The sequence below is a fragment of the Peromyscus maniculatus genome, chromosome 3, assembly GCF_049852395.1.
Source record: "Peromyscus maniculatus bairdii isolate BWxNUB_F1_BW_parent chromosome 3, HU_Pman_BW_mat_3.1, whole genome shotgun sequence".
Taxonomy (NCBI): domain Eukaryota; kingdom Metazoa; phylum Chordata; class Mammalia; order Rodentia; family Cricetidae; genus Peromyscus; species Peromyscus maniculatus.
In genome coordinates this window covers 167,499,312-167,515,138 of record NC_134854.1, presented here as the reverse complement: position 1 = coordinate 167,515,138, position 15,827 = coordinate 167,499,312, and the positions used below count along the sequence as shown (strand labels likewise).

The window sequence follows — 15,827 nt, the reverse complement described above, 5'->3', positions numbered from 1 at the left end:
CAAAGTAACATCAAATAATGACAATTTAAAACACAAGGCAATTATCAATTGACTTTATTTCCTTTCATAAGGTAATGCCAACAGTGCATAATACTTTTGTAAATAAAATATATAATCAAAAGTTTTTAATTTTATCACATATCATCAGTTGTTACATTGTCCTTAATAAAGAATATTTGGCATCTGTTAACAGTCTGCTCATATTTTCAACCAGATTCTAGTATCAAATTGAGCTTTTCAAATGGTGATATTTATTCATATTTAACTAAAACCCCAATACAGGAAGAAGCCAATATAGTCATCAAATCATGAATGAGAGCATTCAAAGGAACTTACTGTTAGCATCAGATAATTTTAGTTAGAAATAAAGAACAGTAGCTGGGTGGTGGTGACGCATACCTTTAATCCCAGCACTCAGGAGGCAGAGGCAAGTGGATCTCTCTGAATTCAAGGCCAGCCTGGTCTACAGAGGGAGTTCCAGGATAGGCTCCAAAGCTACACAGAGAAATCCTGTCTCGAAAAGCCAAAAAAAAAAAGAAAGAAAGAGCAGTGTTACAAACTTCACAATGAACAGCTTCATAACCTACTGAGCATATAAAAGGAATACAGTTGACATTTAGAAATGGTTATCACCAAATCTATTACCATAGACTGAACTGCCCACCTGCACCCCAGTGTGTGAGCTCCTGTCTGTAGACAGTGTGTGTAGCCCTGAATGAAAAACAGATTGTCTCCAACACTGCTAAAAACACACATATACACATGCCATAGGAACAGCTGCTTTCAGCTTTCTACTTTCTTTACAAAGGGCTTTTGGGCCTTGTATTACAGAAAACATGAGCAATATGCTATTGGACAGAAAAACCATTAGAAAGCATTCTGCAGCTTCAGAGTGTTTGGATCCTTATTGAAATAACATGAAGCCCCATCAGTTGACACTCGACATGGCTAGGCAGACTCCTTAGTTCAATGTAATGGTGCATTTAGCAAGGAAGAAAATAAGAAACTGAATAAGTAAAGGTTCTGTTTTGGTTTTTCCAAAGTCATTCTAACAAAAAACTTTTCTGAGGGGAATATGAGTGCATCCAGAGGATCCATTATAAAGCCAATGGAGTCAAAATTCAAGCTGAAGCTTCTAAGCTGCTCTGCAATTTTGTGGGAATCAAAGAAGTAAAAGTCTGAATGATTAACACTGTTAAAATTTATCAATGGAGGGAAAAAGGACTCTGATATCTTCAGGAATCAGCTGGTTTATAAAAATTGAGAACACTGGGTTTCTTTGTTTTTAATATGACCCTTTGATTCTTGTGTCACAAAATAAAAGTTCTGTTTTCTATATACTGTATATATACACATATTTAGAAAAATATATAAAAATAAGACAGTCAGAGGCAAGTGGAGGTGCAGCTGGCATTTAGCGGCACCAAATGTGGTGAGCACTTGGATCTGGAGAGCAGCATGTTCAGCTTAGACGGCTGCCGTGAACACTGATGTGGCCAAACCCTCCATCCTGGATGTGAATGTAGCACTCTGGTAAAATACCCAACCTTGAATGCAACACTTTAAATAGAATATATCACAGACTTTACATTAAATAGAGGCAGAGCAAGCATACTTCCGTTCCCCAGTGTCTCATTGTTCTCAGCATCTTCAGAACTGGCACCGTTCCCCTCCACTACAGTTCCACTTCTGAGTGAGCAGAAGTCGGAACAATAAACAGTGCACAACCTGTCACCTGTTGTACATGCTATTTGAAAAACAACTGGAAAACGACACCCGTGCTCCTGGTTCTCGTCCAGGTGCTCTGTCAAACGTTGGAGTCTTCATCTGTAATGCTGGCACTGGGGGAGCGGGCAGCAAAATCTTTAAACATGTCGTCTTCCTTTAACATGTGCTGGAAAACAAGGAGAGCCAAGTTACACTGAGTCCTGAGCTCAGCACCACACACCTGCCAACAGGCAAGTGGGTGTTTGTGGCTTTGGATACTTTTAGACTAACATTTTCAACTTACTGTGAGATTGTTGATGCCTTCGGAAAATGCACCTATCTGTCTCACTGTCCCTTCTGAATCTTCCATCTGTCAAGAACAAGCCAAAATGTGACAAAGTCATTTGTACAATTTCAAAACTGCAGACGAATGAAGGAAAGTACAAAGAACGTAAATGGCACTGAATGCAGCAGGGGCAGCAGGGGCAGCAGGGCTTCTGTGCCCCAGCTTCCCCTGAAAACACTTTCAAAGTCTTAAGTCAGTACCAACAAGAAAGCGTGCCAAGTGCTTAGGACAGGACCAGGAAGTAGGCGGCAAGCTGTAGGTATTCAGAATACTTCGCTATTTTTATTTTCAGGCATGCAAAGACAGCAAACTCCATGAGGGACAGTGTGCAAAGCTTCCGTGGACGTCTGAGGGCTTACCTGCTCTAACCGATCTAAATCATCCTCTTCATACAGGCGCATGTCCAAGCCAGCTCTCAACCCCTTCTGGGAGCTACTCCCCGATGCCTGGCCCAGGTCCATTGGACAAACATATTCCTCTCCGTCTTCATGCTTCTTCTTCCTCAGATTCCCAAAGTTGCTAAAGGTCAGTTTCTTTGGCTTTAAAAGCAAACAAAGACACCCAGAAATTTGATAAAACTCCTATGACAAAGGACTAATAACATGTATGAGTTAATTATTCACTTCATCTCACAAAGGAAACAACTTGGATGATCAAATTATCACAAGAAGGCCAGAAATATCCTGGACACATGAGCAATGCATAAATGATCTTGATATAACTCTCAAAAAGTGCGTCTCACTGTTATGCCACAGGCTGGACATGTCAAAATCCTTTGTTTAGATTAGACTGCCTTTCAGGGATGAGTCAAATTTTGCAAGGCTATTTAATCTAAGATCAGTAAAAGACAGTGGTCCTAACTGGTCTAGTGGCACAGGCCTGCTGGCAGTCACAGCTATTTGGGAGCTGAGGCAGGAGAATCACAGGCTTCATGCCTGCCTGGGCAACTTAGTAAGAGCCTGACTCAAAATTAAAAAAAAAAAAAAAATTAACAGGAGGGGACAGACTGGAGTGTGTAGGTCATGGTAGAGCACTTGCCCAATACGATTAAGACCCTAGGTTCAATCTGAAGTTGGATGGAGAAGAGGGAAGAGAAGAGGAAGGGATGGCAGATAATAAAGCTGTGACTATTTTGTTTGCCTATTCTGCTTCGTAGTAAGACTGGTGAGTGGTAAAGGAATTCACACTCTTGGAGAGAAAGTGTCTACTGACCTTTAGGAGAGAAACTTCACCTTAGTCACTACACAGACCCCAAGGAGAAAGGAATCCAAAGCAGACAGGGTAAAACCAAACAAAGAAAGCTTGGCATATGTTTCTGGGAGAACTTATAAGTTGTCTTCACATCAAGGATGTAGAAATAACACAGACAAGTTAATGTAGGACTAACTCAAAAAAAGGAAAAGTAATCTTCTACAACCCACACACCCTGGTAAGTAAAAAACACCCCAGGGTCTTTATGCATAGCTCAGACCAACCCTGGATCTGTAATCCTCCTGCCTCAGCCTCTTGTATGCTGGGATGACAGGCAGGTATAACAATCCCTGGTTTTGACTCTCTCCTTAAGATTTTTCTGACTTATAAACCAAACAAGCTGAATATGTGTAAGGAGAAACCTTCCTAATATGTACAAGGAGAAAACTTCCTACTATGTGCAAGGAGAAGCTGTCCTAATATGTGCATGGAGAAACTGTCCCAATATGTGCATGGAGAAACCTCCTAACACATGCAAGGAGAAACTGTCCTAATATGTGCAAGGAGAAGCTGTCCTAATATGTGCATGGAGAAACTGTCCCAATATGTGTAAGGAGAAATTTTCCCAATATGTACACGGAGAGACTGTCCCAATATGTGCAAAGAGAAACTGCCCTAATATGTACAAGGAGAAACCTTCCTAATACATGCAAGGAGAAACCTTCCTAACATGTGCAAGGAGAAACCTTTCTATTTACTCATTAGCAGCACTGGAGACCAACCCCAGGCCTCATACCTACCAGGCATGTGTTCACCACACAGTTATTCCCACCCTAAGTTCCCCTCTTATACCTATTTACCAACAGGAAAGTGAAACCATTGCAATGGTAAATTGGGCCCAAGTCATAGTCCTGAGGTTTCACAATACACTGACGACAGAAGCCAACATCGTCTTTAATTCTAATAATATAAATGACTTCAGCAGAAAATTTCAAACATGCAGTCCCTTAATTGCTCTTGAAATTCATAAATATGGGTGTGTATAGACTTTTAAACTCATTAATAAAACTGAGTAAATCTTAAAAAATGGAATAATGGAGCCTCTGCAAACATCACACAATGATCAAATGCCACAAACTTGGACCAACCTTCACTTTGGCAGTGGCTGTTAGCAGTACATAATCTGGCAACTCCATGGCATCTCGCTTCTGGTGCTGGGCCTCAGCACCAATCAGAAGGTTGAAATGGGTGGCCAAATGTCTACGCAACAAGGTTTTATTTGGTGGAATGTTCAATAACTGAGCCATAGTTTCCACATTAAAACGAGGCTCAAGAACCTGTAAGAAAAACTGGGGTTGGTAAAAGGCACCACAGGTCATACACAGCTGTAGTGGAAGTACTTCACTGTCTGCAGAAGCACAGCTGAGGGCGTGGGCTTCGATGTTTTAAGATTTATTTATTTGTTTTGTGTAAAAGCATTTGCCTACATGGATGTATGAATACCACATGTGTACAGTGCCCAGAGGCTAGAAGAAGGTGTCAGATCCTCTGGAACAGGGGTCACAGATGGTCACTGGCCACCATGTGGGTGCTGGGAACTGAACCCAGGTCCTCTGCAAGAGTAGCCAGTGCTCTGAGCTGCCTCTCCAGCCTGCACTCATCACCTTGCCTGAGTCAGTGGGCAAACTGGTGGTGCAACCCAGGCTTCCATGGCAGCAGTCTGTCTGTCTGGAACACCGCTGCCGCCTCGGAAAGCCACCACGGAACACTGAGGTGCAGAAATACAGCTGTGTCTGCACAGGAGTTTAAAAACCACGATCATGTGAGAGATGGCTGCTGCATGTCATTCAATACTAAAGAGCAGTGAAAAGAAACGGGCATACACCTAGTTTAGAGAAAGACACTAACGATGTAGTATCCAAGAGAGATCCAGCGTAAACACAGGAGGGCTGGGACCAGGCACCTCAGGATCACTAAAAACAACTGCTGCAGGATGAGTGTCCCTTCCCACAATGTTGGAACCAGCATTTAGATTCTGGAATATCAGCATGAAGTAATGATTTCTCTTGGGGATGGGACTGAGTGGCAACACAGATTTACTTATGTTTGTACATGCACAGCCTCGTGATAACTTGACGCCATTCTTCTAGTACACAAGACCTGGTCCACGACGTATAATTTTCCTCTTGTGATGTGGAAGCACCAAAGTCACAGGTTTTAAAGCAGTGCAGATTTCAGATCAAGACTGCTCACCCTTTGGACTAAAGGAAACCAAGCAAGCAGTCAATTTTAAACTGAAGAGAGCTTTACCATGAGCCCTCCATGGACACCACTGCCTCTGAGATTGGGGGCATATTCTGCCAAGTCCACGGAGCGTAGCCACTCCATCACACGATGATTGGTCCATTGCTGAACCTCAGATGGGGTGATGCCGTTCTGTGAAAACAAACACATATTATACTTCAGATGCTGATGGCAGGACTGAGATACTAAACCTACACATGCAGTCTACAGGTCTGGCCTGGAAAGCAACTATCTGGTGTCCCATGAACTATTCAAAGAAAAGGCAAAACAAGTGTTTGCTAATTTGACTGCTCTTTGAAAGAACACAGATTCAAGCTTTTTTCTGCAGTAGTAAGAAAGGATAAAGGAAATATTTACGGTGACATTTTACTCTGTAGGCTGAGGTGGCGGTAAAAAGTACAGCAATGAACAGGAGGATGCAGAGAAACAACCCGTGGCCTCAGTGACTCAGTGGGATCTTCATGGGAGTAACAGGGAGGGACACAAGAAATAAAAGCCCACGAAGACAGCAAGACAGGATCTAGGCTAAGGAAACCAGCTCTCTCTGCAGCTTCCAAGAAGAAGAGCTTTCACACACAGACTGTCAAGTTCATGTGTGCAAACTTCCTGTCTGAAACGCTACCTCGTCAGATGGCCGCCTCCGCAGGCAGTTTGGCTCGAAGTTGTTGATCCTCAGGACTTGGATGGCCCTTTTGATACTGAGGTGGTGCAGCACACTCACAACCTTCAGGGACAGCAGGTCATCCTGCAGGAGAAGTGAGGAGCTCATGGTGCTGGCCCACAACAGGGGGCCGGGACTCCTTGGGGAATCTCAGAACTCTGCTTGTGATTTCAGGTTTCATTTAGTAACAGAACCCCTTTTCTGTTCTCCACAAATCCCTCCCTAGAACCTCAAATTCATATTTTTCCCCAAATCTGCTACCTCTTTCTGATTCGTCATACCAGGGCTCTGAAAAGCACCCACTGGTCACTACACACGATGACCTGCCATTTATTAGGGGCAGGGAGGGCAGTCTCTTTGCAGCCAGGCTAGCCTCAACTCAAGACCCCCACTGCCTCCACCTCAAGAGCAGCTGAGATTAAATGCTGTGGTGCTGGGCCTTGAGGAATTCCTGTTTCCTCCTTAGTCCCCAGAACTCGCTCTGCAAGCAAAGTAAACACTCAAACACCTGAAGGTCGGCAGCCACATAGCCCTGCCTTTCTCTCAGCAGACCACTGAGCCAGAACGTTCACTTAGGATCAAGCTTCCTGGCCTGCAAAGTTCCCAGTCTGAGTTATTTGCTTCACCTAGCAGACATGGTGACTGTTGGAAAAATCATGTCCCTCAGTTCAAGGTGTGGGTAATAGTAAAAGAGAAAAGAAATTAAGACTTTTAAATTTCAACATATTACCAATCATCTTCTTCAAGGAAACTCTTTGGACAGTCTGAGACCCTGAAGAGCAATTTCAAACATGCCCAACACACCTAAACAAATTATTTCATCAGTAGGTGATTTCAGGGCAGTGCCGAGATAAATCTTCTAAACACACCCAGAGAATAAGCAGAGGGCTGCCCATGTAGGCACACAGCATATCTTACTGATAACAGATTTCTTGTGAAAAAAAAGTCAAAGAAATTAACTTACTATAAAAATGTTTTTAAGAGTAAAAATAAAAAGTTAGTGGTTTATCCTTGAGGCTACTAAGCAAAAAATTATTTCCTAAATTTTTGTAGGATTAATTTATTAAAATTAGTATCTTATGATAAATTAGAAAAAGCATTTAACATATTTTAATCTAAAATTAAGATACTCATTCCAAACATTTCAAGTATAGGCTACTTTCATTTAACTAAAGTCTATCAAATTAGGAAACATCTAAATATATACTTCTGAAAATATATCTGAAGAATTTTTACAAGGATTGCTTTCATTTAAAACCCTTTTTAAAGGGCTGGAGAGATGGCTCAGAGGTTAAGAGTACTAGCGGCTCTTCCAGAGGTGGCTCACAACCATCTGTAATGAGATCTGGTGCCCTCTTCTAGTGTGCAAGCATACACACAGAACACTGCATACATTACAAATAAAATCTTGTAAAACAAAACAAAACAAAACAAAACAAAACAAAAAAAACCCTTTTAAGTCTGGGCATTGTAATGCATGCCTGTAATCCCAGCACTCTGAAGACAGAGGCAGGCAGATCTCTGTGAGTTCCAAGACAGCCAGAAGCTACACAGTGAGATCCTGTTCCAAAAAAAAAAAAAAAAAAAAACGAAAAATAGAAAAAGCAAATATATAAATATTTTAAAATAATTTTAAACTTAAACAAGGATTTCTAGATAGTGTAGAGTTCTATGTACATTTTACAGTTTCTCCTGATAGTTACATTTTATGAAAGTGTGGCACACATCAAAATTAAGAAACTAACAAAGATAAAACAAAGTACAGGTTTCATTCAGCTTTTGCTAATTTTAGGGCTCACTTGTTATTATCACTAGTGCATGTGTACACGTGTATGGAAGGACTCAAGCACACACGTGGAGACTAGAGGACAGTTTTGCAGAGCCAGTTCTCGCTGTCCACCTTTCTATGGGTCACAGGGTTTCCACGGGTCACAGGGACAGGACTCGGGTTGTCCAGCTAACACAGCATGCACTGTGACCTGCCCAGCCATCTCACTGGCTCCCAGATTGGCCTTTTACTTCCTGGTTTTTGCCAGTTTCCCAGCCAGATCCTTTTTCTGTTCCTGGAGCCAATGCAGGGGACCACATTTTAAGAGGGACTTTTGACTTGGGACTCATAGATCACACCTTCCTGGATGACTCAGTGTCATTCAGGCATGAAGATCTTGCACGTGCTTCCTGTGGTTTTTAAGTATGAAGTTGCTCAAATTCCCATGGATGTGACCCATCACACCTATGGGCATGGACAGAGGCAAGTCAAACGTCACTCTATTTGTCCCAGGTGGAACAGTGAGCCTGGGTTTAAATTCTCTCTGACACCCTACCACTCAGTAACTAAGGGAACCTCTCAATTCCTTGTGTCTTCATCTTAAGGATGGAGATGATAATAACACTAACTTAAAGGGTTATCTGAGAATTGAGCACCCAGGAATATGTGCTTAAAAAAAAGACGGTGACAATAAAATGTGCCAAACTCATTAGGGCTGTTCATGCAAGGTCATGTGATGTTCCCACCGAGCTGGAAAGTACTTTGGTTCAATGATAAAAGAACACAAACCCTATGAGCTGAGCTCAAATTTCTTTCACAGTGAGAAATCTTTATGGACTTACCAGGTTGATTTCCACTTATTTAACAAAGATAACAGCTATGGGGCTGCCTAGTTAACAAAATGCTCTTCAAATAAAAGTATCTCGTGTAAAACATTAATCCTACTATGGAGTCTAGAACAAGGTTCTGGAATCCATCTCCCCGCTGCTCTAAGAAGGAAGTTGTGCCAAGGCCTCCCCTCCCCTTCACCCCAGTGACTCTCGCCTCATGGGACAGATCTGAAGTGAGAAGCATTCCAGGGAACAGTAATGTAAAGGAAGGCAAAGGAGGAGGCCAGGCCTTGTGGATGTCAGGACAAAGGGTAATGCAGAAATGACCAGGGCTTCACTCTATGAGATAATTCACATACCACAAAACGCAAACATTCACAATGTGCACTTCAGAATTTATTGACTATATCAAACCTGTAGATAGCTTAGGCTAAGTTTAGTTTTGCTGGCTTAAATTGGGTTTCAAATTATCTCAAAGCTGTGCCAACTGCCAAATCCTACAACATCAACTTCTCAGGAAACACCTAAAATAGAGAGCCACTTACCACAGTCATGTAATGCAGCATCCGACCATCCACCCGCCCTTCATCAAACTGGGTCTTGTACTGAGGGAGGCCAATATCATCCAGCCATCCTAAAGGAGAAAAGCCAGTGTCGTTACCATGCTGCAAATGCCTATTTCTTGATCAAGGAGAAAATTCGACAATATTTATTCTTCTTCACCCAAAAGAGCCTCTTACTAGTGACCCAGTTGAAGTCCAGCTTTCCATAGTTGGTCTCTTCTTCAGATCCCAGGGCCTGCAGGGCCAGCTGGAGCTTCTTGCGATGCAGTGAATGCTTGATGCCAAGCTCCTGAACAATAAACAGAACCTTAGAATTCTACCCATCAGTGCAGGACCCACCAGCAAAGAATGCAGAATCCTCCACAATGAAGCTGCACTTCAAGAACAGCTCTGTATTAAGTTAAATACTACCTCAGGCTAATAAACCCATTCTACATTAAATTATAGTATGAACCTTGGGCCAACACAACATTGCTGAAGAAAAGGCCCAAGTCTACCACAATGGGCTGAGTAGAATGTCAGATATTGCCTAGGAATTTATTTGTAAAAAAGAAAATGTTGAATGTGTAATGGGGATTTTACTCCTATTTTGTATACAAATGTTTAATAGTTAAAACATAAAATACAGAATATTCTTTTGTGAAGTAAAATTGAGTTGCATATATTACATTGAAAAGATAAGTCAATGTAGTCTACAAAATGACTGAGACATATGAGCTCAATTCATGATATGAGGTCTATTCATTATATATAACAGCTATATAATTACATAAGCTAATACTTTTTCAAGAGTAGTAACACGGGTTCCACTCAAACTGCTTTGTTTTAGAATAGTTAAGGACTCAACTCTGGCAGGGGATGGGGGTGGGTGTTGCTGGGGATTGGACCTTGGGTCTCACACATGCCTGACACTATACCACTGAGTTAGATCCCCAACTACACCCACATTCCCTTCTTCATATGCACAAACAAAATAGAAGCAGCTACCTTCTCGAGGTCTTGTTGAGAAGCCTGCAAAAGTGTCTGGCCAGATATAATCCAGTGCTTGCCAGAACTCAGGTAGGACCCCAAGCCTTGCTCTGCTAGCCAACTGCACACTTGCTCCTTGGTCCATTTGGCAAATGGCATATCCAGGTCACTGTGGGAAAATACGCAACAACCCTAAGCCAGTCTTGACGCTTAACAGTCCATACTGAGCAACTGTGTGTACAATCCATATGGAAATTCCATGGTGACACACATTTAACCAAGAAAAACCTAATTTTCTGTACAAGATTGGTAAATTACCTTCTAAAATCCCTGTTTTCAATTCAAAGGAAACTGCAAATGGATCAATGGGAGCTACTAAGAACTCACTCTATAGAAAAACACCAAGATGAGCCATATAAGTCAGATTCAAACAATGCTATCCAAAGAGCACACTCCCAAAGGAAACACTCGACTTGGCAGAAAGAAATTCAAGTCTAATATGAATTCACTCTGGCAGAATTATGGTTTCTCTCTGGCAGAGGTCACCGAGAAGATAATAAAATATACTCCTGCTAAGTATAGGAAGGGACTCTCCAAATAAAGTTTGTATTTTCTTTTATTTACACAGTTTTATAGCTTGAAAGAAAAAATATAAGGGTGACATAGCTAAATTTAAAAAAACATTTATAGTGTGTATGTGTGTGTGTGTGTGTGTGTGTGTGTGTGTGTGTGAGAGAGAGAGAGAGAGAGAGAGAGAGAGAGAGAGAGAGAGAGAGAGAGAGAGCATGCATGCACACACCCCAGTATGCACATGACAAAACTTTTTTTTTAATAGCACAAGGGAGTTCTTTATTGTGCTTGAGAACATATGGCAAGTGAGAACATCTGTTATCTGAAGGCCAAAGGGAACTTCTTGATGAAACCTGTGTCCAGGACTCCACCTGTGTGGGAGCGTCTGTTTCCAGCTGATTATTCTTTTAAAAGGCTCAGCATCAACACCTTGGTGTTTGCCAACCCCACCCTCTTATGCTCAGGAGGTCAGTATAGCTGGCTCCAAACTGGTTCTATGCATCAACAAAGCACAAGGAAAGCTCTTGGAGTCCTAATAATGAAACACTGTACAGCCTTTTCCCCCATCCAGTGTAATGAGGCATTTATTTGCTTATTTGGTAGAACAACGTACAGTCTTGATAAGCCCAGGAATTCTGATAGAATGTGTCTTTAAGTACTTTCCAAGACTACACCAATGGCTAATGTTTATTGATCAGTTGTTATGTGACAGATACTTGACCCATATCAACTCAATCCTCACCCTTGGGGTAGGTGGAGAATGTGGAAGCCACAGATCAAGGTCACTTGGCTGGTGGCCAGTGAGGCCAGAGAGCAAGTCCAAGAGGCTGGACTCTAGAACACAATTTTTATCCCCCCATCCCCACCCTGCTCCCACCTCTTAGTTCTGAGGTTGGAACTCAGTCAGGACCCCATGTATGCTGACAAGGTCTCTGCTACTAGGCCACAAGCCCAGCCCTCAGGCCCAGCTCCTAACCACTAGGCTGCCCCATCTTTAGAAGACTATGCTTCCAGGGGCTCCCCACATTAAACATTAAGCCCAAGGACCACTGAAGTGTCCATGTTCCCGAAACCTCACATGCTCACACAGCCCTCACCAACACAGTTGTTATCAGCCGCTGGTGAACAGGACCACTCCTACCAGACACAGAAGTAAGCCAGGACGCAGGCAGTAGTGACCCCACAGGTGTTCTTACCTGTTGGACTGCCCTAAATCTCGAGACCAACCAAGCCTGGGGCCTGCAGTTGCCCTTGTCCCTCCTCTTTTGAATTCGGGTTCAGACATGTCATCTGGGTTGAAAGTCGTCGACTGGCTTCTTCTGAGTCTGAAGACACAACACACATGGTCGTGTTAGACCTCAGGAGGCCTCTGCTTTGAAGGTTAATCATAGCGGTTTTTTGTTGTTTGTTCGTTTTGTATGCCATTAGCCCAGGTATTTGAATTTAAATGTTAGCCAAGGCCCAATGAGTTAATGAATCCCAAATCGGTCTTCCTTCCATGAAGCCTTAGGATTCAATGCCCATTGCCAGCCAATCCTCCCATTATCCCCTGCACTGGGCAACACAGGAGTCAGGTACTCTACCTGCCCTTCCTTCCACTTACTTCCCAAAGAGTCTCATGATGCCTCTGGACTTCTTTTTGGAATCTGGAGATGGTGGAGACATCTGGAAAGGACTGGTCCCCTGTGAACCTTTTGGCCGAGATGTACCAGCCAAATCTAGGTGCTCAGCTGTCTCCTTTTCTGTCTCAGCTGTCCCAAGGATAGAATAAAGACCGTATGAATATAACTAAATATTAACCTTCTTGGTTTTAGACCCTTAAGAATTCTTCTTTGGGTCTATAAACCAGTGATTTACAAAGAGTGCCCTTAAGTATGAAAAATTCGTGTAAATGTATGTTCTCTACAGCCTACTCTCCTGCATAAAGTTAATCAGCTTACAATCACCCCTTTGAGATTAAAAATGTGTGGCATGGCCGGTGTGGCGGTGCACACATGTAAATCCACCACCTAGAGGCTGACACAAAGAACTGATTGTGAGATAAACATGGGCTACAATGTGGGACTCTTTAAAATAAAATGTCTCAGAACTGTTACATTCTTGATGACAGGAGTTCGTGATGAGCTTGTGCCTAACCTGGTGTTGGTCCAGCTAGTCTCTACAGTCTCCAAGGTCACCACCCCCCTTTCCTGCCGTCTTCTATCCTTCCTGCATTTTACACCAAGACTCTGCTTAGCTGCCTCTTCAGGCTCGCAGCACTGAAGGATGGCTTGATTTTCATAGGCAGATGGCACCAAAACCTCTGAGCCCAACCTCACTCACCAGCCCCATACCCACAGACTATGCAGAGTCCCAATTTTGATGTGCCAAGGACACAGGGGATTTATCAAACTCTCCAGTTTCCCTGAAAGTCTTCTCTCAAATTTTATTTGATACTGAATTCAAATTCTATGTCATTTTCTTCTTAACACTCCTTCTCCTTTGCCATTTAGATCACATCAGTTACAGAGGACAAGCAATTCTTTTTCAAGAAATGAATCACCAATATGGTGGTGCTCATCCATTAAATCCTAGCACTCAGGAGGCCAAGGCCAGACCAGGCTGTAGCTGAGACCCTGTCTCAACTCCTAGCCTATCACATATTGGCTGCTGAGAGAACAATGTGAGGTTTTCCTTGGATGTAAAATCAGTCTTTCTTGACTTGGCTTTGAAAGAGCTGCACCACATTTGCCACTGAAGACCCACACATGCAACTGCCCATTCCTGAAGGACAGCCACAAGCAAAGACAGGGCTGCTGTGGTCCAAAATGTCAACTTCACATTTATAAGGGAAGATAACACTTGTTCAAACAAATGAGGAAAAGGTCTCAGAAGGGTTTGCAGAGGTTGCAGAAGTTGAATTTTCTATGAAGCAGAGCTGTGACTACAGGTTATAATAAGCAGCACTGGCCTATAAGCATTGGCTACTGCCCTAGAGAGACACAGGAGAGCTTAGTCTGTACAGCCAGCGCTCACTGCAAACACTTCAGGCTCCAAAGAGAATGACCTTACTCTGCAAGAACACGTGTGTCAACAACTGGGTATGTATACAAGGTGACAGCCTCAGGGAAACCCAGGGGGCGCTATCCACTCTCACTCCACAGCCACAGTGGTATGGGTACCCTGAAAATGTTCCTAGCCCAACTCATTTAAAAAGCATCATACTTCTTTTATTTATTTTTTTTTTTGGGGGGGGGAGACTTTCTTCTCACTATTTCCCACAGGGAGACAAAATGAACTTCTCTTACAAGCACTCTGATGGAGACTCCTCAGATACTATGTGTAGTCACCTCTGTCATCACTAAATATCCCCAACACCAAAGTAATAAAATCTCCAGAATGTTCCTCCAAGAGCAGTAAGTCAGCTCCTGCCTGGCAGCAGATGTTTTGGGGGGAGGTTGGGAAAATGAACACATGAAGGGGGAAGGGGAGTTGGTGGGTGACGGTTCGGTCACGGGTGCGGGGAGCTGGGATGTATGACACCAGTTCATTCCAGCCTTGCACCCTGCGGGCTGCTGGGCATTTCTAGGGCCTCTCAGAGCTACTTAAAAAGTGTCAATAGCACTGGTTAAAAGAGCATGTAGGCTCAGAAGCAAAGTCTCCGTGGAGTCTGTTTTAGCCAAAGATGAAGGAATATTCTGGAACAGACTACATTTTCTGATTGCAGCCAGCTTGCTTGGTAGAGATCACAGAGGCCAAGAGTGGTTATTAGATGGCTTGGAATGCAGCACCGGTGAAGGCTGGCATGCAGGGGTACGGTACCTAAGGTGGGTGCACTGGCACTTCGTTTACGATCTTCAGGTATCCCAACAACGCACACAACACACGCAGCCCAGTGGAGAGAACACAGGGATGACAAAATGAAACAGATCAGACTCCTCCCTCCAAGGCCAATGCCCGTAGGAGGAATGCATGCATGCACCAAGACTATACAAACTGTACAGGGTCATCCATGGGACTCATTCACCCCACCACCACAGAGGGGAGACTGTCCACACAAAGTCACAGACCACCACAGCGGTAGGATGATTTCATTTCGCTATTTATATCACTGGACAGAATGGGGTAGGAGCTGACTTCACACTGAAAATTAAATCCATGGAAGCATTTTTGCTAACATTCCCCCACCCCCAAGGCATTCACCTTCCTTTCTGAGAAAGAGAATCGATCAAAGGATGGGTGGAACCAAGCCTTCCCCTCCGTCCGGAAGGTCAGGACCGACGTATTCTTGCCACACATACCAAGGTTTGGTGCACTTGCTGTCCTCTTGTTACTTTTGATTTTAAAAAAGCCTCGGCCAAAGGAGGACCTGGCTTTTCGAGTGCCAAAGGGGTTGTCATCCATGGAGGCGTCATGTCCAGGAACCTTGGGAGGCAGGGTCCCAAAGGTGCGGCTGTCGTGTGGAGCTTTATCCTGAGGGGTGATGAGGAGGTAACTGAGTGTTAGGATGCATAATCCTTAGGACAGGAGGCTGGGCTCAACTCAATGCCACATCACTGGACAGACCACTGAAGGAACACACTAAGACCAACGCCAAGTGACACATTAAGGAAGCCTAAGCAATAAACAGCAACACAGTGAACAGTCTAACTCCATCTACAATCAATACATTTGTCACTTTAAATATTTAAGACAGCTTTAAAAAACAATTAATTCCATCCGCCTCATTCCTTCAAGACATGCAGTGAAGACATCCATACCCAGGATGCAAGTATGACGCAGAGCTATAAATGGGTTTACATCCCTAAATCACCACTACAGCAGCAGAAGCCTAGGGCAAGTCCACAAAGCAGCCAGTGCACATGCTTTCAAACACAATGAGGAGATCCTACTCAGTTATCTTACATTCTTCTCATTCCAACTTTGCACCAGCCATTAA

At 43.3% G+C, this 15,827-nt stretch overlaps 1 protein-coding gene across 37 annotated transcripts in view; it reads right to left on the bottom strand.

Annotated features, from left to right (window-relative positions):
* Positions 1-37: 37 nt before the first annotated feature.
* Positions 38-15,827, bottom strand: part of Ppfibp1 (PPFIB scaffold protein 1) — a 154,639-nt gene continuing 138,849 nt past the window's right edge. For 26 of the 37 annotated variants that reach the window (XM_076568324.1, XM_076568341.1, XM_076568318.1 and 23 more), the window contains 13 exons: positions 15,190-15,361; positions 14,711-14,743; positions 12,513-12,660; positions 12,106-12,234; positions 10,358-10,508; positions 9,548-9,659; positions 9,353-9,441; positions 6,171-6,293; positions 5,555-5,680; positions 4,393-4,581; positions 2,413-2,592; positions 2,012-2,077; positions 38-1,894 (listed from right to left, as the gene is read on the bottom strand). In XM_076568324.1, the coding sequence (XP_076424439.1) occupies positions 1,808-1,894; positions 2,012-2,077; positions 2,413-2,592; positions 4,393-4,581; positions 5,555-5,680; positions 6,171-6,293; positions 9,353-9,441; positions 9,548-9,659; positions 10,358-10,508; positions 12,106-12,234; positions 12,513-12,660; positions 14,711-14,743; positions 15,190-15,361 (1,605 nt within the window). In that variant the 3' untranslated portion in view covers positions 38-1,807. The remainder of the gene's footprint in view (positions 1,895-2,011; positions 2,078-2,412; positions 2,593-4,392; positions 4,582-5,554; positions 5,681-6,170; positions 6,294-9,352; positions 9,442-9,547; positions 9,660-10,357; positions 10,509-12,105; positions 12,235-12,512; positions 12,661-14,710; positions 14,744-15,189; positions 15,362-15,827) is intronic. The other 11 variants (XM_076568345.1, XM_076568350.1, XM_076568334.1 and 8 more) reach the window with 1 other exon arrangement.